The sequence below is a fragment of the Ahaetulla prasina genome, chromosome 2, assembly GCF_028640845.1.
Source record: "Ahaetulla prasina isolate Xishuangbanna chromosome 2, ASM2864084v1, whole genome shotgun sequence".
NCBI lineage: Eukaryota > Metazoa > Chordata > Lepidosauria > Squamata > Colubridae > Ahaetulla > Ahaetulla prasina.
The window spans coordinates 250,624,555-250,649,567 of NC_080540.1; the positions used below are offsets into that span (position 1 = coordinate 250,624,555).

The window sequence follows — 25,013 nt, forward strand, 5'->3', positions numbered from 1 at the left end:
TGGAAAGCTTTCTCAGGCGTGCCTGTTTGTCTCTTATTCTTGTGCGTATTTACAATTTATTTGTTGATCAAATTTATAAGTCACCATCTCACTTATATGTGTGACTCTGGGCATCTTATAAATAAAAAGACTATAAAAATCATTAAATAGGGAGAAGGACAGGGGAGGGAGGAGTATATATAGATATAGGATATAGATATAAACAAAGTTAAAAAGTCAGAGAAAGCATCCACAAACCATCAAGCACACACACACACTCCAGAACTGCTTAGATCCCTGTATTAGTTGACAAAGCCAGATCTTGATGCACTTTTGAAAAGCCAGACGTAAGGGAGCCAATCTCCCCTCTAGAGGCAAGATGTTCCCTAGGCAGGGAGCAATAGCAGTAAAGGCTCTTTCAGATTCAAAACTGCTTGAGGGCTTGAAACTTCAGGTGGCAATCTTACCCCTGCTCTGGTTGCATGCCAATGTGGCAAAGAGAGTGAGAAGAAAGATTGGGCTGGTTGGGTCAAAGTGGCAGGCAGTTCTTCTACCCTCTATTTGGCTGACGGGTAATTGCTGGCCTCAGTCCAGTACTGCTGAGTTGTATAGTGAAAAGTTAACAAGCAGTTTGCAGAATGGCAATGAACTGGCTAGTACTATGGATCCCACCGCATTCTACCTCAACCTTCTTTTCTATCTTTTTTCATACTTGGGACAAGGAAAAAGAAGAAATTATCACCTGCCTATTCAGCCTGGTACCTCTTAAAGTAAAATTAATAGCTTCTACAACATTTTTTTCATAATTTTTGTAATACTATGAAATAATATTCACCCTTTGGGAATTTTCTGAATGTTTGCATTTCTCGACACTGAACATTATCAGAAATCTATGGGTCTTACTGATCTATCCAGGGAGTCTGAGTGGACAAATAACACTGGTCATACAACACATTCTGAGCCCATGTGAAAAAGTTAATCTTCATCTCAGTTCAAACAATTCATTTAAATGGAAGACAAGGCCATTTGTGTCAACACATCATTCAGTACAGCTGATTTGAGTGAGACTTGTTTTACATAATTCTCACAAACTTTAGCTCCTGTCATAACAAATAAATTCTCACCCTACCAATTTCTTGAGGTGTTTCATGCGCTGCTCCAAAGAAAATAGATAGAGAATATTTGGGCAATGTGAACCTTCTCAAGAGCAGCTGTGCTGAAAAAGAATTATAATAAAAAAACCAGAACTCGGTACAAAATTATCCAAGAAATAATAAAAGAGTCCTGAAGAACTTTCAGGAATCTGTAGCACTCCCTTACTTTGGCTAAAGTCTGTGTATATGAGAGAGAGTAAAAATGAGATACATTAAATAGAAGCTAAACAGATCTATTCTCCCAAAGAACAGTGACGTTCATCTTAAGTTTGTCAGAAAAGCACCAGGATGACACTCCAGATTTTTGAAGGAGCATTCTAGGACAGACCAAAGATTTTTTCCAGCCACATGACTGTCATAATGTTTAATGAAAAACAGACACTGTATAGTAAAGTTCTTATACCAGCTGTCAAACATGGAAGTGGCATGACATGCCTTGAGGTTGCTTTGCTGCCTCAGGACTTGAATGACCTGAAATTGTTGAAAGAAACATGAATTCTGCTTTGTATCAGAGAATTGTACAGAGAACTATCACTTGACCTGAAGCCACAGCAAAAATGGATCATATAGCAAGATAAAGATCTCAATCCATACAAACACATCTATAAGAGAATAAGGACAAATACAGGTTTTTGGAATGGTCAAGTCAACATTCAGATCTAAAGCCAATTAATGTTGTGGTAGGACCTGAAACAAGTGGATCATACTAGAAAGCCTCAAAAGTTACTGAACACTTCACCATGGAGGAAAAGATGAGAATTCTTACAAATTCTTACAAATTAACTAAATCTAAAAAAATAAATCTTTTTTTTCACTTAGGTATATCCTGTGTTGGATTTGTTTACATTGCTTACAAAGTACAGGAAATGATAAGAGGACCTTTACCCTTACTATTATGTATTCACTCAGATTTCCTTTATAATTAGTAGGGCCCACAGAAAGCAATTACAAATATATGCAAAAAAAACTCAGGCAAAGGGAAAGAGGGTAAATAATTTTTCCTAGAACTGTATGCAGAAATCCAGCATTCAGAAAAAAATATTTTTTATATTTGCTAAAGCTACCAGAACTGAATAGCATGTGGATTACTAGATGACAAAGAGTTTTTAGCCATATCTGAAAGCACTAAGATTTGCACAGAAAAGTTATCTTACTTTTATACCCTTGGAGGAATGCTATACTTTGAAAAGAACCAATAAAACTGGGATGAACTACAATTATCTAGTAATCTGCAATGAACCATATTCGCATGTTCAAATCTAAATCTAATAAATACCAGCTGCTTTGAACTCTCCCAAAATAAACAGATGCCTTCAGCTCTCCCAAAATAAACAGCTGACCATGTTTTATTTATCTCAGCCATATCATATTACATATTTTTCAGTTTAACTAAAATACTCAATTTCATTTCCTGTTTGTCCATAATAAAACTTAAATCTGTTTTAAATTTAAAGTATAGAAAACCCTAGATAGGGAATGGAAGTGTGAAAAATTCCCTATTAATATGCCATTTCCCTGCCACAAAATAATTGCAGGCAAACAGTGTGATCGGAGTGTTATCAGTGAAAAGCTAAAACCTTCATTGAGTGTATTTCAGAAATGAAATTACAGTGCCTACAGGGATATGTTTCTAACACAATAAAGCTGTCACTTTATGAATGGATTTTATTTTCTCCATTATAAACAAAAGGAGCGATGTAACTAGTATACAGTCACTCTGCTGCAGAATTGACCAACATCCTAAGAGATTCCCTGCCAGGTTTGGAGCTGTAAGGGAAGTGGATGAGTGACACTTCCCAACCAACCATAGCAGGCAACATTCCAAATTGGGAAGCTAAAAATAGCTGCAATACTTTTTTCATGTACAGTTTATGGTCAGCAAGTTCACCACAGAACTTGTAATCTCTGAAATGTTATACATTTAATTGGTGGCATTCTCATCACCCCTTCCAAAAATCCCATTGTATTTCACTTAGTAAACCTTGTTCCCATTTCTAAGGATGCCAGCATTTGCAAAGATTAGAAGAAAGGTAACTGTCTTGTGATCTTCTCCATATTAAATTCAAGCACAAGGAGACGATGACAGATCCCTGTTTGTGGAAACCCACACTATGGCCACTTTATCCAGTCAGTGTGGTGGTGGTTGGATTGCTGCAACTGTAAAGACAAAAGGCTACCCTTAGTAAATGATGTGATTACCAAAAAGAAATAGGCACATGTGGTGCCATTTTGTTGACATGTATGTAATAGTGAATATAAGGTAATAAAAAAATTTTGTATAGAGTAAAGCAAAGAGAATCAAGCATTACTGATAGTAACAGTTGTTTATGCTGCAGGTGTGCCCATTTTATATTTTCCTCTCACTAAGCCGTAGCAAGAGACATAATTTGTTGTAGTGCTTAAGGCATCAAGCTAGAAACCAGGAGATTTAGGAACAAAACCAGCTGCATAACCTTGAGCCAGTCACTCTATCTTAGCCCTAGGATGCTGGCAAGAGAAAACCACTTTCAAAATCTTGCCAAGAAAACTGCAGGGAATAGTCCACATAGTCACCAAGACTCAACAGTTGACTTGAAGGGGCCAAAAGAAAAAAGACAAGAAAACTCTTTGGCAAAACACTAGCCCAGGTTTGTAGAGATAAGTAGAGTTTTACCATCATGATGCAAATGGTGACTTTCTCTAATCCGATGCCTTTACCCAAATGTGTTTTGGTTGCCTTGGCTGGGAATTACAGGGGTTTAAGGTGGGTACATTCAGAGGGCAGTTAGCATCACAAAAATGGCACTACAAGAATGACCCCATTTATATTAGTCAGTTGTCCAATAATTTGACAATGACAAGCTTGTTTGTATTTTCATTCACCACTGCCTGATCCTAAACTGGCCTGCCATTTGGCTTGGCTTTTCTACTATCATCTACCCTTCTCTAACATCTGTTTTTAGAAAACCTAGACATCAAGGGTTTTATTGGCATCTTGCCATTTCTATTTGTGATTTCAGAAACAAGTCTGTAATGAATTTGAACAGCGCTTGCCTCTGATTGCTGTCTGCTTTTTTTAAAATCCTTTTTGTAAAGTCCGTAGACATTGTAAAGCTCTTTTTGCTTCAACTAGTTTAATAACTAATAACTTTACCAGTGAGAAATGTCAAGCACCATGACATATTAATATTTTTGAACACAGCAAAGCTAGTGATATTTTACAAACTGAACAAAATCATACTATAAAATTCAGTTACAGCATATAGTTGATTTGTATATGATGCCAGTTGTTTCCTTGGGATCATTACTTTGAGATTACTTGGTGACTTTTCATCAGCTATGCAGCCCTTCAGAACTGCCTGGTTGAATTGGATCTTGGCACATTATTTTTTCATTGGATCCAGCCTTCCTTATTGCGTCATATTTAGAAAGTGATTCCAGGATAAAGCTGTTTTACTTATGAGATTTACAGTATCTAAGATATGCTGGGGGGTGGAGATTTCCAACTTAAAACTGTAGAATTTGCAAAGTCCAATTAGGCCACCAATTCAAACTCCTTGTCTAGTCCAGAAATCCAAATTAAGATATTGCAGGCATATGTTTGTCTAACATTGACTTGAGAACACAACTAGTTCAGTTGCAGACATTAAAAAGATTGGAAGGGACAGGGAACAGAATGGAGCACAGTGTAAAAGTAATACACTAAAGAGAATCCCGTTGTATTAAAAGTCTGAAACAATATTGCAGAACTGCCTCCTTGGATCCCTCAATACAGTAACATTAGGTTGTTGCTGTTGTTATTTTAAAATATGTTAATTTGTGCATTGGAAGCAGATAGCAATATTTTCCCCACCATGAAGAAACAAGACAAAGATCTTTTTTCACCACATGCATGCTTGATATGATGTGACTTATTGTAGCATATGAGATTGGTGATGAATTTAAATGAGGATTAGACCCATTCATAAAAATTGCCAGGGGTGTCTGTTATTTCCGCATAAGAGCCAGTTTGTCTCTGACAAAGCTGTCTGGTAGCTATGACTCACAGGCTTGGAAGACCTCTCCTCAAGGAGACATCTTTGGTCCTATTGGCCTCATATTTAGGAAAATGGCAAAAACATATTTCTTTCCCTAAACTTTTGACTTAATTATTGCACTGATACTGATTCTGAATTAGATTTTAAATGTGTTCATTTTACTGTTGTGTTTTACATTTTGTGTATTTGTTGGTTTTGTTTTTAACTTTGTTGAGTAAAAATACAGGACATACATTTAAGAAAAAGAACATGGGCACTCAGCAGTGATACCTGAATGTGAGAAAGTTAGAGAAGTTTATGCTTAGCTGATTATGCCTTATATGAAATAGCAAATTTCTAATTGCAGCATAATAACTTCCACAGAGAGCTCATTTTAAAATTGGTCTTTAAAAAAACATTTCTGCTTCTAAAATCATAAAATTTACAACGTATGTAGATATACCATGCATCTTTCATGACATTTGTATAAAGGAACAGCAGTTCAATTGCATAGTGAGTATTGAGACACCAGCTTCATTAAAATATTATTCTAATTAATTATGCAAAAATGTAGGCTTTCTTGTAAAGCCTTGTCATCCAATATAATCAGCTTCATTGTTGCCCTGCTGCAATTTTTTTTTTACTTTTAATTATAGCAGTGTAGATTTTTACTACATATAGTCAAATGATCTGCAAAATATGATGACATTTTAAGCAAATGTTCATCATGATATAGTTCTAGTATCATGGAGATGAAATTGATCTCACAGGTCATCTAGTCTTAACTCTGTTCAGTGCAGATCTAAAACATTTTAGATACATGACTTTCCATTGTATCCAGAAGAGCTCATGGTTGGTTTCTGGCCAATTGGTAGAAAGTAGAGGGACAACACCCTACTGGCAAAATCCAGAGTCACCACAGACATCAAAGCACCATTTGAGGATTTTTCTACCAAATGTGATATAATCCTAATCAATTATTCTGTCAGAGCACCAGAGAGACATCTAATGTATGTTGTTAAAGTGAAACATTCTATGTGAGCATGTACTTGTCTGCTTACCATTTTGTGATATTTGTTGCAGGAGTGATCCGTGAGAGTTATCTCAAGGGGCATGATCAGTTGGTGCCTGTCACCCTCCTGGCTATAGCAGTCATTCTTGCCTTTGTCATGGGAGCCGTCTTCTCGGGGATCATAGTATACTGCATCTGTGACCATCGGCGTCGAGATGCCACCATTGTGCAGAGGAAGGAGAAGGAGCTGGTCCAATCTCGTCGAGGTTCAATGAACAGTGTCACTAAGCTCAGTGGTCTCTTTGGAGACAGTCAGTCCAAAGAGCCAAAGCCTGAAGCCATTCTCACCCCTCTCATGCACAACGGTAAGCTTGCTACTCCAGGAAGCACAGCCAAAATGCTCATCAAAGCTGACCAACATCATCTGGACTTGGCTGCTCTACCTACTCCAGAGTCCACCCCGACACTTCAGCAGAAGAGGAAGCCAAGCCGTGGCAGCAGAGACTGGGAAAGAAACCAGAATCTCATCAATGCCTGCACAAAAGATATTCCCCCCATGGCGTCACCTGTGATTCCCACAGACCTTCCTCTCAGGGCTTCTCCCAGTCACATCCCAAGCGTTGTAGTCCTGCCTATTTCTCAGCAAAGCTATCAGCATGAATATGTTGATCAGCCTAAAATGAGTGATGTGGCACAGATGGCCATGGAGGACCAAAATGCTACTCTTGAGTACAAAACCATAAAAGAGCATCTCAGTGGCAAAAGCCCAAATCATGGGGTGAATCTTGTGGAAAACCTGGATAGCATGCCACCAAAAGTCCCCCAGAGGGAAGCTTCTCTTGGTCCTCCTGGGTCCTCTCTTGCTCAGAGCAGTCTAGGGAAACGATTGGAGATGCATTCTTCTGCTTATAACGTGGACTACAAGAGAAACTACCCTACGAACTCGCTTACGAGAAATCACCAAACATCAACACTCAAAAGAAATAACACTAATTCTTCTAATTCCTCCCACCTTTCAAGAAATCAGAGTTTTGGCAGGGGAGACAATCCTCCTCCTGCCCCACAAAGAGTGGACTCCATACAAGTCCATGCTGCTCAGGGTCAGACTGTGACTGTTTCTAGGCAGCCCAGTCTCACCACATACAACTCGCTGACAAGATCAGGGTTGAAACGTACACCGTCGTTAAAACCAGATGTACCCCCCAAGCCCTCTTTTTCCCCTCTTTCAGCATCCATGAAGCCTAATGATGCATGTACATAATCACCGTGGGGTGGGGGGGGAACAGCTGTGGATCATGGAATATCCTTAAAAACCGGGATTCAGCAATGGCAATGCTAGTTTCAACTGACCAAGAAACTGCAAAGCTGAAGGACATTCTGCTCTGGGAAAAGTGGAATGTTTTTAAGGAATTGGGCCATACAGTCTATGGTTTGCAACTGTAGGACCCACCCTCACAATACAACAGCTCTTCACTCAAAAGACTAACTGCAAACATTGAGCCAAAAGCACACACACGAAAGATGACTGTGATCCTTCACTTTTAACTGCACAGAGCATCCTAGAACTGGGAAATGAGTGCTTTGAAAGCAAAAATGCCCTGAGAAAGGAACAACTCACAAAAAGACAAAAGGAACCTATTGTTTAAGCTAACTCTTACTGAACCGTGACAGACTCTTACTATATGCAGGTACTGTGAAAGCCCATCAGTGTTACAGCCTTTTGATTATAGCAGATTTGCCATGTTGGGCAAGAACAACCCTGTCATAGGTTATTGCTACTCTTCTCTCTTAATGAATAACATGTGACTGTTAACGCAAGTAACTATGATTATTTATTGTTCATCTTTTTTGTCTTTTTTTAAATCCTAAGGAAATTACTTATGCCTACCATCATATGAGCAACTCTTTCCAGAAGGAAAAACAAAATACATTGAAATTTATGCCTATTTAACGTGAAACCCCATTAACTAGAGTAATTAAAACTCTTTTTATTTTTCCAATAAATTCACTGAGTTAAAATAAGTTGGAGATGGAATTCCGAACGTTTGTGTTTGAACTCTCTGATCTCTTTCTGGAAGACAAACTAGAGGGAAATGCTTACTTCAGTGTCGGTCCATTCTGTAGGCTGGCTTCCAGCTTTTAAGGTCAGGTTGCAAACCAAGGAAGAAACCTTCCACTACACCATTTTTCCCTAAAGTTCCTTTCTTCCTAAAGTACTAATGTCTTACAAAATAAATTCTTTGAACACTCCACTGCCATGCCCCATTGCCACAGTTTTTGTCAGTAGTCGATCCTTTCTGTGAAGACACCCACTCGATTCCTGCCATCTCATTTCATCCTTGCATGTGAGATGACAAACCGACAAACAAAAACGCACAGTGCAAATTCATCCGCACACTGGTTTCTCCCAGTATAGTTTTCAGTTTTACCACACAGAGTTTGTTTTGATGGGAATACATCAGATTTTTTTTCCCCACATGTAAATTTGTGCCTTACACCCTCAGTTGTGTATATTTGTGAGCTGTAGTATGTACAATCGTTCCCCTTTCCTTAGAATAAATCAGATATTTATTTATCTCTCCTCTTTCTTATTCCCCTAGAATAGGGATCTCCAAACTTGGCAACTTTAAGACACGGATTTCAACTCCCAGAATTCCTCAGCTAGCCATGTTGGGAGTTGAAGTCCATAAGTCTTAAAGTTGCCAAGTATGGAAAACCCTGACCTAAAGAACTGGAAGATGCACAGTTTTATGTTTCAGTTTGCAGAATTAACAGCCCTCTGGTCACAAGAAGGCAAGGGGCAGCAATATCTGTTGCTTGGATGTGAATCCTGATCATGCTCATTTTGGCCCTCACATTACTTTTGTACTATCCTGGCAGTTTAGATACTGTTTGGTGACAGCATATCCATCTTCCTGGATATTTTGGGATCACTTCAATTTGGAAATGTAGCCTTTCTCATTGCCAGCAGTGTGATGTATCATCAAAGTCAAGCACTGTGTACTGTTGACATTCTGGTGCAAAACAATCCAGGCCTAAGGCTGTATAGCCTATAGTATAAAATGGAAATAAACATAAAGCAGGCTGGTTCCTGCTGGTTCTCAGTGGGAAAGCAAACCCAGATAATTCTTACAACCTACTTTTTGTTATGAGAAATCCAGCTTTCATTTGTATGGGTGGGTGGGGGAAATGGGCAGAGGGTGTGCAGGAACGTATAGTTTGACAAAGTCTCAGTTGCTTGTGTTTAGGTTTTCCTTTAAACTGTCATTACACCTATGTCAGCCTATTGTGGCAAAAAGCAAGAGAGAGAAATGGATGTGCATGTTTGATATTGTCTGGACAGAATGTTTGGGAAGGAGGAACAAGGTTTTTTGGAAGAGAAGATGCCTCTATACTCCAATGGAGCTGTTTTCGTTGCCTCTGAGGGCAGAGCATTCACAAATGGTTTCCCTGGAGAGGAAAATTTTCGGGCTGAGAGCAACATATAGATGGTCATTAGGAAAACCAGGACAATTGTAACCAAAGGGACCTGCCTCTGCTCTCCTTTTGTCACTGCCTCCTTGTTCATTCTTGGTGGGTTGGGTAAAGTCAAAGCAAGCTACTTTCTGGGATTTGGTTTTGTTTCCCCCTTAATCGCCATGCCCAGTCTTTTTTTTAAGCTCCGAGGGATTCATATGAAAAGTTAAGCGGACTTTTGTTTTTCCTCCTTGAAGCTCAGCCCCTAAACTCTGAAGGGCATGGTACCCCCTGCTACATCTTAGCCAAGCAGTCTGTCATAATGGAAAAATGAAGAATTACTGCAATCTTGTTCAGGGATCTGCCTTTTTAATATACATCACACCAGTGATGGGGTTCGCCTTGAGATGCCCATTTTTTTACTCTATGTTTTGTTTTCTGTTTAGACTCTTCCATGTCTTTCCTCCTGCTCCTTGTCCCATTTTTACCCCTTTGTGTGTAAAGGTTCTTGGACCTACGTGTGCCTTTTCTTTCCACCTTTGGTATACCCCAGTAGATGCAGCCAAGTCAGACACTCTCTTTTGTTGTAAAGTTGTAAAAAAAAAAATACTGTGTTGTCACCAGTTTCCCTACATCTCCACAAATTCCTAACATCATCAGATTCACAGTTTAATGTATGTTGTAAACAAAATGAAGAAGAAAAAGAAGAAAGGGGGGGGAAAGAGTTAAAGTGTTTTACAAAAGAAATAAAATGGCAAGGGAAGGGAGAAAATGACTCTTGATGACAAAATAATAAAACCAGACTGTTCTACTTTATGTTTGGTCTCCTGGCTCTTATTTGCTTATTTAAAAAAGACATAAATTAACTTACCCTGCAAAATTTTTTAAAAAATCAGGCTGAAATAATAATACTGATAAAAAATACTTTTTAAAGCAGAAAAGGCTTACAGCGGAAGTCTTAGTCAAAAGGAGATAAAATTGCAATCCTCCTATTTTAAGTGCTTATAATTTGCCCTGGTGGGGGGCAGCAGTGCCCTAGGAAGGCTTAGCAGGGATAACAAATGATGTCACTAAATCAGTGTTTCTTAACCTTAGCAACTTTAAGATTTGTGGACTTCATCTCCCAGAATTCCCTAGCCAGCATGCTGGGGTAATGTTTACTGCACTGCAATAAATATGCAAATACAGGGCTTCCCAGCCTAACATCAAAACAATGTTCACTGCATGGATCCACATAAAACTTAAGACACAACTTGGTTTTTTGGTTTTGGCTTAAGGTGTCAATTGTGCATTCCCAGCCATGATTTGCGGATTAGCATTATGCGTCAACCCAGCAAACCTTGATTTATTCAATAAATAGTGTGTAAGCAAACCCTAATTGGGGCAAAATGTGAATTGGGCCACTGTATCACAAAAGGATGAAAACATTTCTGGAAGAATTTGTAACCACCACAGACCATGGTTTTCAAATAGATTTCCATAGTCACCAGAAAAAAAAATGGTCAGCGAAGGGACACTGCAAAATAAAGCTCCATAGGATCAAACATCAGATGTTGTCTAATTACCACATTCACCATTCAGCACAAAGGCTCTGTAAAGGAAGAGAAACTACTACACTTCCTAAGTTGGTAATTCTACCTAGTTTATTATCTGTTGCTTTATTTGTTTAGCTAAATTATCTCCTACTGCTGTTAAGATAAAATCTGCTCAATTGATCTCTTCCATTCCCCCTTCCCAAATAAGGAAGCTAAACCTCTCAGAAAAGTTTATTTTAACAGCTGTATTTTGTACTTCCAAACATTTGGAAACCAACAATTATTTCCTTGTTTCTTTTCAACAAATAGAAGCTCTGTGAGATTTCTCTAACTTTTCATAAGGCCCACCTTGCATCCTTACCCCTTTAACACTCAGACAAGAAGGTTAGACATTCCTCTTTCTTGTTACCCTAGTTTTTTCCTGTAGATGCTTAGACAAATGACTTGAAGAAAAATACCTGAAAGTTTAAATGTTTGCACAGTCCATGTAATATTTAACGAGACCTACAAAACCTGCACATATTTACTCACTGACAATGTTGCTACACATAAATGCTCTTCATGGAATAGATTTAAAAATTCAACTGAATGAATGTGTTTCACGATAGCACAATGTACAAATACAAAATAGTGCAATGTACAAATACAAAGGGGGACACGGTGGCTCAGGGGCTAGGACGTTGAGCTTGTCGATCGAAAGGTCGGCAGCTCAGTGGTTCGAATCCCTAGTGCTGCTGTGTAATGGGGTGAGCTCCCGTTACTTGTCCCAGCTTCTGCCAACCTAGCAGTTTCGAAAGCACCTAAAAATGCAAGTAGAAAAAATAGGAACCACCTTGGTGGGAAGGTAACAGCGTTCCGTGTGCCTTTGGCATTTAGTCATGTCGGCCACATGACCACAGAGACGTCTTTGGACAGCGCTGGCTCTTCAGCTTTGAAACGGAGATGAGCACCGCCCCCTAGAGTCGGCAACGACTAGCACGTATGTGCAAGGGGAACCTTTACCTTTATCTTACAAATACAAAATCAATTGATTGGTCCTATTAATATTGTTTTCTCCAGAAACAGTTCCTCAATGATGTTTGTAGGTGAGCATGCTCACCTATGCACCTCATTGAGAACATATTTCTAGAAGCATCAACATTATTCCTTGATAAATCCTTATCTAATAAGAATAGGGAGAACTGAAAATGAGAGGATATAGATTTCCATTTTCAAGGGCAAAATCACAAAGTGCCCATCTCAGGTTTTTTTCCCCACAGCTGTATATGAAAGTTTTCCTCTTGATGCCTCATATATTCAAGTTCATAATGCATGAATAAGTAGCATAAGGTGCAGCTACGTATGGTCACCTTGATTTAGGGCTACAAACTTATTTCATTGGCTAGATTGGTGACATACAAAATTACCTACAGACTAGTTGATTGATAACTATCAATGAAATGAACAATAGCTTCACATATAAAATTCCCATACTGTGATCTATGGTACAACTTTTTGAAGCACCAAACCAGCAAAGTCTAAAATGATATCTCTACCTAGGTGTGTGTTTTTTCCCCAAAAAAAATACTTCTTTTGCTGAAATCCCACATAAACACAAATTTACATTTCCAGTGTTTCAAATTATCCAACCATAGAAAAAATAGAGTATGCTTATCTATTTCAATAAGGGATTTGGTTAAGTTAGAAAAAGAAACGTTACATAACTAAAATGGTATTCTAAAATACCACATTGACATCTGTACATAGAAATTATTCTTAAATCTTCCAAATTTGTACAATACCAGGTAGAAAGAGCATGAGCAGGCACATGCACAGAAATAGTATCTGTGGTTTATTTCCGTGACACCTTTCACGTGTCATAATATTTTTAATTTGTTTGTTTTAGAAGACATTGTCCAGCAATCTGTGAGTATATCATTTACAGGAAAACTCATAAATGCTCAGCTGGAAAGTTCTTCAATGATCTCTTTGAGAAGATCATGTAATGGTGGTGGAAGCCATTAGCAACTACCTACACAAGGGGAAACTATAATTGTGATCCTTATGTGGTTATGCTTAAGGTAAGAGTATCTGACATAGTTTTTGTTTTTTACAGACTGCCTTTTTAAGAGCAAACTCAACACCACAATCTTTGTATACTTCTGTGTATTGGATTATCTTTTGTATTTCCCCAAGAAACTCCAAATAAAATCGTCTTTCCTTTATTATCCTAACAGGTATTTTAAGGTAGGGGTTTTTTGATATTTGGTTTGCTCATGGGAAACCAATGAACTGCATACCTGAGTGATTTTGTTTTCCTCTGTTCATTATTCAGTATTCTAATTATCACCACTTTATCCATTTCATGTTGGCTGCTTTATCCTGGCCAAACACTCTTAATTCAACATCTGTTGTCAATTTAAAAACTTGGAATTTATACTATTTTAGAACTAGCACAAATCGTATGTGTTTGTTTTACCAAACATTTTGTCCCCTCTAGATTAGATGAAAAAGTTAGCCAAATATTTGCTGTCACAACACATTTCTGGGCTCTTTCAGTGTGGAGGTGACAGCTTTTGCTTGGAAACAAATGATAAAAGTTACTGTGGAAAGGATCAAGAAAGGGAGGGAGGGAGGAAGTTTTTTCTCATTGTTCAGGATATTATGAAAATATTATGAAAAATATTATGAAAAATCCATCAATGTATTAGCAGAATAATGATACTAAGAACTGTTTCATAACAATGTCATGTTACACATCAAGCATAGAGTTCACATATAAACAAAAAATGCAACTGCCTTACATTGTATTGTGGATATCTATTGAATACTTGAAATAAACATAGCACCTAAAATATGTGAGTTGAGACATTAAAGAAGGCTTTCCTATTTCCTGAGTAGGTACAAAGTTCTAGAAGTACAGATAGAGGCAATTCAAAAACCAACATGAGGAAATGATTTTATCTCAGAGTTATGCCAATAGATGATGACACAAATTAATTTCTGGTTTTGTTTGTATCATTGCTCCCACCCCCAAGGCTGTTTCTATCCAAGTATCTCAAAAGTATTTGGGGCAGAAATAGATAAACCAACAAAGTTCCCTGCGTCATCATTTCAAGCTTTACTGAATACAGATCCAATAACTGGCACCATAGATCAAACCCTGTGGTTCCATTGAAATGCCACCAGCTGAGTCTTGCCTTGGGTCTTTCTTATCAAGCATTTAGATCTTTTTCTTGTGTATTAGTCACTGTCTCTTCTTTGACAAACACTATGAAAGAAGAATTAGCAGCTTCTAACTATACTTGAGGACTTCTTCTGGTGGGAAGTCATTCCAAGTGCTCCCCATTAAAGACCTATTTGTTCAAGACATACATTGGTAAGAGATAGCCCTGGGAGTAGAAATAAAAATATGTGACATGCACATTTGAAAGTAAAGTTTAAGCTGCATGCTAAGAGAAAAAACCAGCTTCCTCATCATAATCAGCCTTTCAGTCTGATTGGACACCAGAAAACTTTACCACTTCCTTAGTAACTTCATTTAACCTGCAAATTAACACAAGAATACCCAGTTAAGTCTGGAAATCAATGAGAACTAAGAAAACATAATAAAATATGAGCCATTTTCTTTATTGAAAACTAAAGGGACATCACAGCAAAGAATGAATTATTCAACAGTTCTAAATTGGATCAATTTATCAGGTGGGGCAAAGCAGACAGAATAAACGCAGTGGGATTATCGGCTTTTTAATCAATGCAACAGCAAAATATTTACTGTATTAATGGCCATCATCAAGACAGTCACATTTAGAATGCCATTGTAAAATATGGTTGCTCATTGCAAACCTGTGTATATCTGCATAACAGCATTAACACACTAAAACTGCTATTAAATAATCACAGTTTAGTGGGTTTTATTCACTCCTACTGCCAGAGGAAGGGACACCATATGTGAAACAGATTATTTCTCCTGTCCACTCTGCCAAAATTTGGCCCATAAAACTGGGAGAGAACCTGGGATAAATTGAAAGGGAATGTGGAGGTTTACAAGGAAGAGATTTTGAGCAGAAGTAGAAAGACTCCTTTTGCAGTGCTGGATAGGTTCTTATTTAGAGAATAACACCATCAACATCAACATATGCTAGGATCAACAAGTTATTTTTTATATATAAATTTAAATATGAAGTCAAACCAAGATTTTGTTTTTTTTCAGTTTCGAGCAAAAAGTGCAGAAACAGTTTCAATAGAGAAACAAAACTAGATATATTCTCTTTAATTAAAAATTTTACCATCTACATCAATTCCATCACCTTCCCCACACACTCCTCCATTGTGGGAACTAATGTGTCTTTCTGTCTTTGCTGCATATAAGATTCTGGCTGCTGTCAACATATATAATTACAAAATTCTAAATCTTCTTTCAAGTTCTTTGTCCATCAAACCTAAAGGGAAAACTTCTGTTTCAAATTTATGTTGATTTTTAAGAAACTTCTGAATTAAAGTAAAAATCTGGTCCTGGTATGTCTTTGCTTTCTCACAAATCCACCAAAGATGATAAAAAGTATCCATTTTACAGTTGAATTTCCATCATAGATCAAGTAGCTATTTCTGATGACCTCGCTGTTCTTGAAGACAGCACACAAGAAGAGTGTTAAAACAATAGAAAATAGAAAAAGTAGCTTTTTCTCAAAGGAAATTCATATTGAAACTATTGCAGTAAAACAACAGAGTAGCTTAAGGCTTTCTTTCACCTCACATGGCCATTTCAACAGAAGCATCAAACTACATTATATCTCAACAATATACTATTTGAAGAACTTCAAAGAGAAATTCTAGAATTAAAATATTATCAGCAAATGAGATTTTATTCTTTTTATATATATATTTTTGTATTAGGATGAAATTCCTGCAAGATAAACCTAAGAAGAAGAATATAAATTTATGACTTAACATAATTAACTTCTCATATATACAGTATATTATTTAGATCTCATTACCCACAATGTTCTCTGTATTCATCAACCAACAGAGAATGCCACTTTGTTACATCACTATAGTGGGCTGTAATTCATGAAAGGCCATGTGCTACAAATATACTTTTTCATATCAAAATTTTATAAAATAATTACTTTGATTAATTTAAAGAAAAGACATCATACATGCATAGAATCTAGCAGAAACATGTTCATCACAGCATGGAGGAGAACTCAATATAAATTGAGGCCAGGCCAATCCTGTCTGGAACCCACACCACATTTCTGACATCAATACAATTGAACGTGTCCAGAAATATTTTACAAGAAGATCTGAAGATCTTTCTCCATTCCTCTGAAAACAACAAAATACCTTATGCCACCAGATTTGAAATCCTAGGTTTAGAAAACTTAGAACTCCGTTGCCTTAGACAAGACCTAAGTTTAACTCATAGAATCATCTATTGTAATGTCCTTCCTGTTAAAGACTACTTCAGCTTTAACTGCAATAATACAAGAGCAACCAATAGATTTAAACTTAATGTCAACCGCTTTAATCTAGATTGCAGAAAATATGACTTGAACGTGTCCTGAAATATTTTACAAGAAGAGTTCTCCATTCCTCTGAAAACAATAAAATACCTTAAAGACTACTTCAGCTTTAACTGCAATAATACAAGAGCAACCAATAGATTTAAACTTAATGTCAACCGCTTTAATCTAGATTGCAGAAAATATGACTTCTGTAACAGAATCATCAGTGCTTGGAACACATTAGCTGACTCTGTGGTCTCTTCTCATAATCCCAAAAGCTTTAACCAAAAACTTTCTACTATTGACCTCACCGCATTCCTAAAAGGACTATAAGGGGCGTGCATAAGAGCACAAACGTGCCTACCATTCCTGTATTTTTTTTTATTCTTATACATAGATGATTATACTTCCTCATATTTCCTCATATATATGTTTATATACTATATAACCATTTTGTGTGATGCCTATGTATATTGTTTTGACAAAAATAAATAAATAAATAAACAAACAAACAAATAGTTCTAGATTGCTTCTCTCCTTGATTATTTTCCATCCATTGCTTCTTGCCCTGCCTTCAGGTGCTATCATATCACCCCTAGTCCCTCTTTTCATTAAAAGAAAAGATTAGACTTACGGACTTCAACTCCCAGAACACTCCATAGCTCACTGGGGTATTCTGGGAGCTGAAGTCCACAAGACTTGAAATTTCCAAGGTTGGACAATCCTGGTGTAGTTTTTACCTGACTAAAACAGTACAGTTACTATAAATATGGGTCCCCACAATTTTGAGTTATGCAAAAATATATATTTATGATTACAATATCTCAGCATTTCCAGTAGAGCAAGAGAGCACTGTAGGAGGGTGAACACCAAACCTTATGCTACTACTGGATTTAGCTGCTGAGTTTTGTTAATCTCTTTCTTTTCTGAGATTTTAAAAATGAATTTATGCTCTTTCCAAAGCGATATTGAAGCAACAATCACACATTTTGCAAAGAAGAAGAATGTGTTAGACTTCTTTATGAATAGAAACAGGTGCATCGTCATGTACCTTCTGACTTCATAATTTATACAGTGTAAGTCTGCAGGGAAGGGCTATAATTGGAGTGGAGTAAGTGAGGTGAAAATTGCTAGGTAGCACAACCATCTGCATCTTTCTTAATTAGGAAAGTTCATCGCTGATATGCAAACTTTGAGTTAGTCATCTCTAGCATATTTTATCCATCAGACTAAGAAGTTCATCTTATAGGAAGGTATCTGTAACTAGGGATATACTGTTGATATATCTTTTTTTTACAATCCTGTAACCTCTTTTATCAGGATACAATTGGGTGCGACTGAATGGAGATAAGCTTTTACTGGCCAGATGCCCTTCCTGAAGCCTACTTGGAGTTCGCAGCAGATATTTTCTTTTTACATCCTGATAGAAAAACATGTGTTGCTGCCTAGGATTGAACTCTCAGCCCCCCAAGTGAGAGGTGAGCATCTTCACCTCTAGACCACTGCACTGCTCAAATACTTGTGGTTATACCCAGGGGTGAAATCTAAAAACCGGTCCCTACCGGTTCTGTGGGCGTGGCTTAATTGGTGGGCGTGGCTTGGTCAGGTGACCGGGTGGGTGTGGCCAATAACAATAAAGAATAAAAATAATAAACAAAGTACACAAAACAATAAGAGCTACCAAAAACCAACTTTCACACTTTACACACACACACAACACAATACAACTGACTCATACACAATGTAAAAGCTGCTGCACTTCACCCAAAATGGCCCCTGCAACAAGCAGGAACCTCACACAGCCACAAAAAGCTCAAAAACCAACTTTCACACTTTACACACACACAACACAACACAACTCACACACACACACACACACACACACAATGCCACACACAGCTGTAGTTAGAGTGAAACACTACAAAAACACACCAAATCTCAGAAAGCTGCAGAAATATTTTATTTTATTTTATTTATATTTTTTAGATAAAAGCAGCTAAATTTAAAACTACCTTAACTTTAAATTTCTGTCTAAAAAAAAGCCTTAAAAAAACCCAATTAACTATTTTTAAAGCTCCCCCCCCCCAGTTACTTACCCAACTGGAGGCAGGCAGATTGAGTTGCTCACCGATGAGATGGATTGCAGGCAGGCAGATTCAGTTGCTAGCTGATACAATTGATTCCAGCAGCAGAAGCAAAGCTTAGCAAGTCCGAAAGAAGCAGCAGTTAGGCAAGTGGGGATTGGGCGATTGGGTGGGCATGGGCGGGGGCTGTTGTAAGAGGTTGTAAAAAAATGATTTTAAAAAGCCTGTGATGATCAGACAACTCAGCTGGGATTGCTAGAGGAAAAAGCTTTTAAAAGGCTCCTCTGATGATCCCATCTGAAGTGGCCTGATCGCCAGAACCTTTTAAAAGGATTGTTTTAACAACCTCTTCAGCCGAAGAGCTTGTAGAAAACATATTTTTTAAAGGTTCTGGTGATCAGGCAACTCAACGTCGCCAGAGAAACCTTTTAAAAGCTTTTTTTTTTACAACCTCTTTGGCCGAAGAGGTTGTTAAAAAAAAACTTTTTAAGGGTTCTGATGATCCCAGCTGAGCTGCGCGATCATCAAAGGCCTTTTTTTTACTTTTAAAAGCATTTTTTTTTTGCTGAAGAAAAAATGCTTTTAAAAGTAAAAAGAAAAACCTCTGATGATTGCATGGCTCAGCAGGGGCAGGGGGCGGGACCAGGGATTTTTGCTACCGGTTCTCCGAACCACTCGCTGCCATCGCTACCGGATCAGGTGATCCAGTCCGAACCGGGAGCATTTCACCCCTGGTTATACCTGATAACCACAAGTAATGAGTCATATATATATAGGTTAGTCCTCGGGTTACGACCACAATTGAGCCCAAAATTTATGTTGCCAAATGAAACATTTGTTAAGTGAGTTTGTCCCATTGTATGACTTTTCCTGACACATTTGTTAAGTGAATCACTGGAGTTGTTAGATTAGTAACACTGTTGTTAAAAAGAATCTTGTTTCCCCATTGACTTTGCTTATCAGAAGGTCACAAAAGGTAATCATGTGACCCCAGGACACTGCAACCATCGTAAATGTGAATCAGTTATCAAGCATCTGAATGTAAATCACCTGACCATGGGGATGCTGCAACAGTCATAAGTGTGAAAAATGGTCATAAGTCACTTTTTTCAGGGCCATTGTAATTTTGAAGGGTCACTAAGTGAACTGTTGTAAGTCGAGGGCTATCTGTATACAGTATAGACTTGATAGATTAACTGAGTATTTTCTACCAGCAGGCAATATTGGGAAATCAAGAAAAAAGTCATTCATAGCTTCAATTCCATTTAGTTTTTTTCTTGCTAGATTTATTGTCACAGGTGAGAAGTTACATGGATAACTCACATATTTGTAAAACATCAAATAAAGTTCACTGCCTCTACTCACTTGCTCAGGAAGAACTAAACAGGAAGAATTAAACAGGAATTCATTTTTCTGGTATTAAAAATCTTTACAAGAAATTTAAATGATTTCCCTCTATTCCCTCTATTCACATCAGTTTGGGCATTTTTTAAAAAAATGAATATAAGAAATTTTATTTCATATATGCTTCAAAAATTAGAATATAACCTTACAATTTTTCAGAAAAATATATCTGAAATGTTCAAGGTTCTGATAAATGGAATTTTATTCATTCAGGCATCAAATTGGAGATTACATTCTTCCTTCACTCCAGGCAGGGAGAAAGAGAAGCACAGATTTTATGTTGCTGGGAATCTGCTAGGAAGCAAGGTTCTATAAGATGGGATGGTTCAAACAATTTTGCAAAGAGCAGGAGACAAAGAATCAATTTTACATTAAACCGGTTCCCTTGGCAACAGAAAAAAAAGATGAAAACAAGATGTTTTAGAAAAAGTTCAAGGATCTCTCTAGCTGTCTTGTGATATAGCATATTACTGTCTAATTGCCTATTTAAAGCACATAAGGACAAAACAAATTTTGTAATATAACATTACAGATATCATTGTCAATTTTATTTTTAGACACATACAAAGATACAAGCATCCATTTCAGTAAATTATATTTTTGGTAATAATTTTTAAATGTCAAAGAAAAATGTTTCATACTTCAAAATAGGATAAAAAAGACTTCAATAACTATCTAATTTAATCCTTTCTGTAATTTACTTAAGTGAACTCAACCAGAACTATTTTGTCCTTGACCTTCCCTTCATTTCCAAATTCTAGCTACCAAAAGGAAATATCATTAATTCTGTTGTTGTTGTTGTTTTCCTTTTCCTCAAGGTACATATAAACCATCAGTCTCAACCCGCTAAGTGAATTGCAGGATTTTCCTCATGATCAACATCCTGGATAATTCTTGTCTTAACCTTTGATTTCAAATATCTAAAGACCACTTCATTAAGTAATGGAATGATATGTTTGTCTCTGGCAACCAGATAAAGTTTCCAAGATGAATCAAAATGCCCAAATAGATATTCCCATTTCTGAAATTCATATATTCTAATGTATTTCTTTTTATCCCAGCTTTATTACTTTTGTAAATAACTCAAAGCAGTGGACGTACATAATACTCTTTCTTCCTCCTATTTTCCCCACAACAATAACCATGTGAGTGAGTTGGTCTGAGAGAAAGTGACTGGCCCAAAGCCACACAGTTGGCTTTCAAGCTTAAGGGGAGACTGTAGGCTTGGTATAATATGCACCAGACAGAGGTTGTAACTGATGGAGAGTACAACAGCCTCAGAAAAAGTGCTTTTCAACCTGTACTTGCACTTATGGCCATTGTACCACCCCAGAAGTCACATGATCGCAATTTGGGTGCTTGGCAATTGACTCATATATGACTGATTGCAGCATACTGTAGTCTTGCAATCATGACTGACAATCTTTTTTTGCCAGTTTATGACCAAACAAAAAAAAAAAGCCCATTGGGGAATTCATTTAACAATTATGTGATGTGCTTAACATGATTCACTTAACAATCGCAGTAATTCACTTTAACCCATAGTAAAAGTAATTATAGAGTCGTGTCTGTTCGAACCTTGCAGATTTCTCACAAAAATCCCGGTCCCAATTATGTTAGTAAGTCAAGGACTACCTGTAACTAAAATCAATCCATCATTAAGAGTCACCAAATGGAGGCTTTCTCAATATGTGCATTTCATGGTGTTCTCTGAGCTTGGTTGCTGATCTTCGATGTTGGAAAAGATTCTTGGGAATATCATGAATTGCTAAGAGAACAAATAAAACAATTCAGTGCAGGTTTTTGACTCAAGACACACATGGCCTTGCTCAGATTATGATAATAAATATATAATCTGAGCACAAGTGAAAAGAAAGGAAAAAGAAGACCTCAACATCAGGATGAATAGACTCAATTACAACAGTGCATCATTGGAAGTGCATCATTGGAAGATCTGAAGGGCCAGTTTGATCATTTGAAGAAAATCAATCATGTAGTCACTAACAGTTAAAATTGACTTGAGGGCACATAATTATCATCAATCATCAATGTTATATGCATTAGGAAATATGGTCCTAAACTGGTAACTAGGTTCTCATGAAAGATTGCTAAATGATTTCTCCAACATTTTTAGAAAGTTTCAGTAAAAATAACTGATGAACTGGGCGTTGCCTCCAAAGAAAATTTGCGGAAATAATTAGTGAAAGCATTTTTATGGCCTAGAGCAACATGCAATGTGCAATATTGGAATCTTGCTGTTAATTACCTTGATCAATAAAGTCTAGATATGTAAAATAAACTCCATTCAGCCTGGTTCATTTGTGACTTGTGACTAATCCTTTTACAAAATATTCATTAGTAACTGGGTTTCCATCAAGGTATTTAAAAGGAGATTGATCAGCAGAATAAAATAGATTCCACCTATCTGGAAGAAGTTCAAGAAGAACAGCAAAGAGGTAAGGGGGCTAGAAACTATGGAGAAATACAAAACTGAAGGGAGTGTTGTGACTGAGAAGTAGTGATTACCAAACACAATACAGGCCTGAAAAAACATATTTTATTAAAACAGTTGAAAATTAATCCATTCTCAGCTTAGTCCAAAACAAATTCTTAATAAACAGTCCTGCGGCCTTATCACCAACCTTTGTTGTCTTTGGCAACCTGCCCAAGGCTTTTCTTGGCAAAACCCCCACAAAGTTCAAGAGACACTAACAAGAAGCAATGGAATTCAGCGTTGCTTTTTCACAAAGAACCCAATGGCTCGTTGCTGCTCTTTTAAGCCTTATGGGAGTGGCCAATCATCTTCTGGCCTTACTCCCGAGTCATCCTTTTTGCTTCAGCTGCTCTTGCCTTCTGGCAGCTCTTCTCATGCATGCACTAGGAACAGGCTCCTCCTGTTCTTCTGCCTCTCTGTTGTCCACCTCTGGAGGTTCCGGAGTGCATCACTCCCAGAGCCCATCTCTGCCTCTGACACAGCCCTCATCCGGGCCTTCCCCTGACTTCCCCTGACTCCAGGACTGGCCCATCGTCCTCCCCTGCCTCCTCACTGTCCGACTCCGCTGCCAGATTCCCAGGCTGTTGGTGGAGATGTCATGCCACTCTTGGCATGCCACTACTTCGAAAGATATTGAAATAGAAGAAACTCTAGGCCTAGTCTCTCTCATTTCAGAGCTATAGAATAAAGCATTTGAATTACAGAATGGTAAACTCCAAAATGATTATTAGTAGAAAGTTCTTACCATAATAGTTTGATAGTGGGACCAGTTCCCCAGAGAAGAGAGATCCCCCTTTCACTAAATATGTTAGAGCAAAGGCTAAAAAAACATTTATATGGAATGCTTACATCTAGATTCCAGCACAGGGCAGAGGTCTGGACTTGATTACCCAAATGTCCCCTTCCAGCACTATTATGATTACTGGATTTTTGATCTGATTTTCTTTTATGTCATTCCAACATGTGAATTGTTTAAAGGCTCACATTAGTTAATGAACAAGAATATGTAGCAATTTAAGATAGTTTCATTGAGGGTTGTGCTGCAGTTAAGAGCCAAGTTTGTCTCCCACCCTGAATAGCAGGATCCAGAGTTGGGTGGAGGTTCGTAAATTGCCCCGTCTCTCTTACTCAGAAATCCTCTCTCCAGATCAATCTTTTGTATTTATGTTGTGAACTCAGGGTGTTGAAAAGGGTGGTGCTACATGCTGAAGGAGAAGGAAGAAAAGAAGGGAGTTTAAATTAGCAACTGCACTTTTGATGGACTGTCTGCAAATATCTTTGGGGGAGGAGAAGCAAAGAGAAGAAAGAATAATACTCAGACTTCAGCAGGTCTGTCTTCTTGCTCACTGAAGTGCAGTCAGAGTAAACCGCTGGAAACAGCTCCCTGTTACAGCTCACCTGTTTGGAACCCTCACCACATCTCTGACATCAATACAATTGAACGTGTTCAGAAATATTTTACAAGAAGAGTTCTCCACTCCTCTGAAAACAATAAAATACCCTATCCCACCAGACTTGAAATTCTAGGCTTAGAAAACTTGGAACTCCGTCGCCTTCGAGAAGACCTAAGCTTAACTCACAGAATCATCTATTGTAATGTCCTTCCTGTTAAAGACTACTTCAGCTTTAATTGCAATAATACTAGAGCAACTAATAGATTTAAACTTAATGTCAACCGCTTTAATCTAGATTGCAGAAAATATGACTTCTGTAACAGAATCATCAGTGCTTGGAATACTTTACCTGACTCTGTGGTCTCTTCCCATAATCCTAAAAGTTTTATCCAAAAACTTTCTACTATTGACCTCACCCCATTCCTAAGAGGACCATAAGGGGCGTGCATAAGCGCACAAATGTGCCTACCGTTCCTGTCCTATTGTTTTTCTTTTCTTCTTCCTATATATATATGCTTATACCTCCTTATATTTACTCATATATGTATTTATATACTATATAATCTTTTTTGTATGATACCTACATATATTGTTGTGACAAAATAAATAAATAAATAAATAAATAAATAAATCAATCAATCAATCAATCCACTGAAGCACGTTAGAAGGAGACTAAACATGTAACGTGAGTTTCTTTCCCTCTGTGCACCTTTTCATCAGGAGGGATGCGCTGATAGCTGTTAATCTCTTGCCCTTTGTTTTGTCATTGGAAAACTGATTTTCCACTGCAGCCCCATCTGCCAGTAAACAGATTACAAAGAGTGGCAGAGACAATCAGCAGTCTGGCTTTACTCTCCACCGGGGACAGCATGCGCTCCCAAAAGGATTGCAACGTGGAAGGTTTCAGAGATGTCTATATATTCACTGTCATTACAATCCCAACTCATTGTTATTGGCTTTCTGAGTTTGATGGCATTCTTTCTGCTGAAAGACAATCTGTCTTTTCTTTTTTCAATTCAT

General features: G+C 37.6%; 1 protein-coding gene across 12 annotated transcripts in view; it reads left to right on the forward strand.

Moving 5' to 3' along the window:
* Positions 1-25,013, forward strand: part of SEMA6A (semaphorin 6A) — a 217,524-nt gene that overhangs the window by 175,849 nt on the left and 16,662 nt on the right. For 8 of the 12 annotated variants that reach the window (XM_058165908.1, XM_058165911.1, XM_058165907.1 and 5 more), the window contains one exon: positions 6,212-8,163. The exons of 1 other annotated variant lie outside the window; for it this stretch is intronic. In XM_058165908.1, the coding sequence (XP_058021891.1) occupies positions 6,212-7,401 (1,190 nt within the window). In that variant the 3' untranslated portion in view covers positions 7,402-8,163. Of the gene's footprint in view, positions 1-6,211; positions 8,164-13,226; positions 13,711-20,923; positions 22,490-25,013 lie in introns of those variants that run through there. 3 more of the 12 variants (XM_058165916.1, XM_058165917.1, XM_058165918.1) reach the window with 3 other exon arrangements.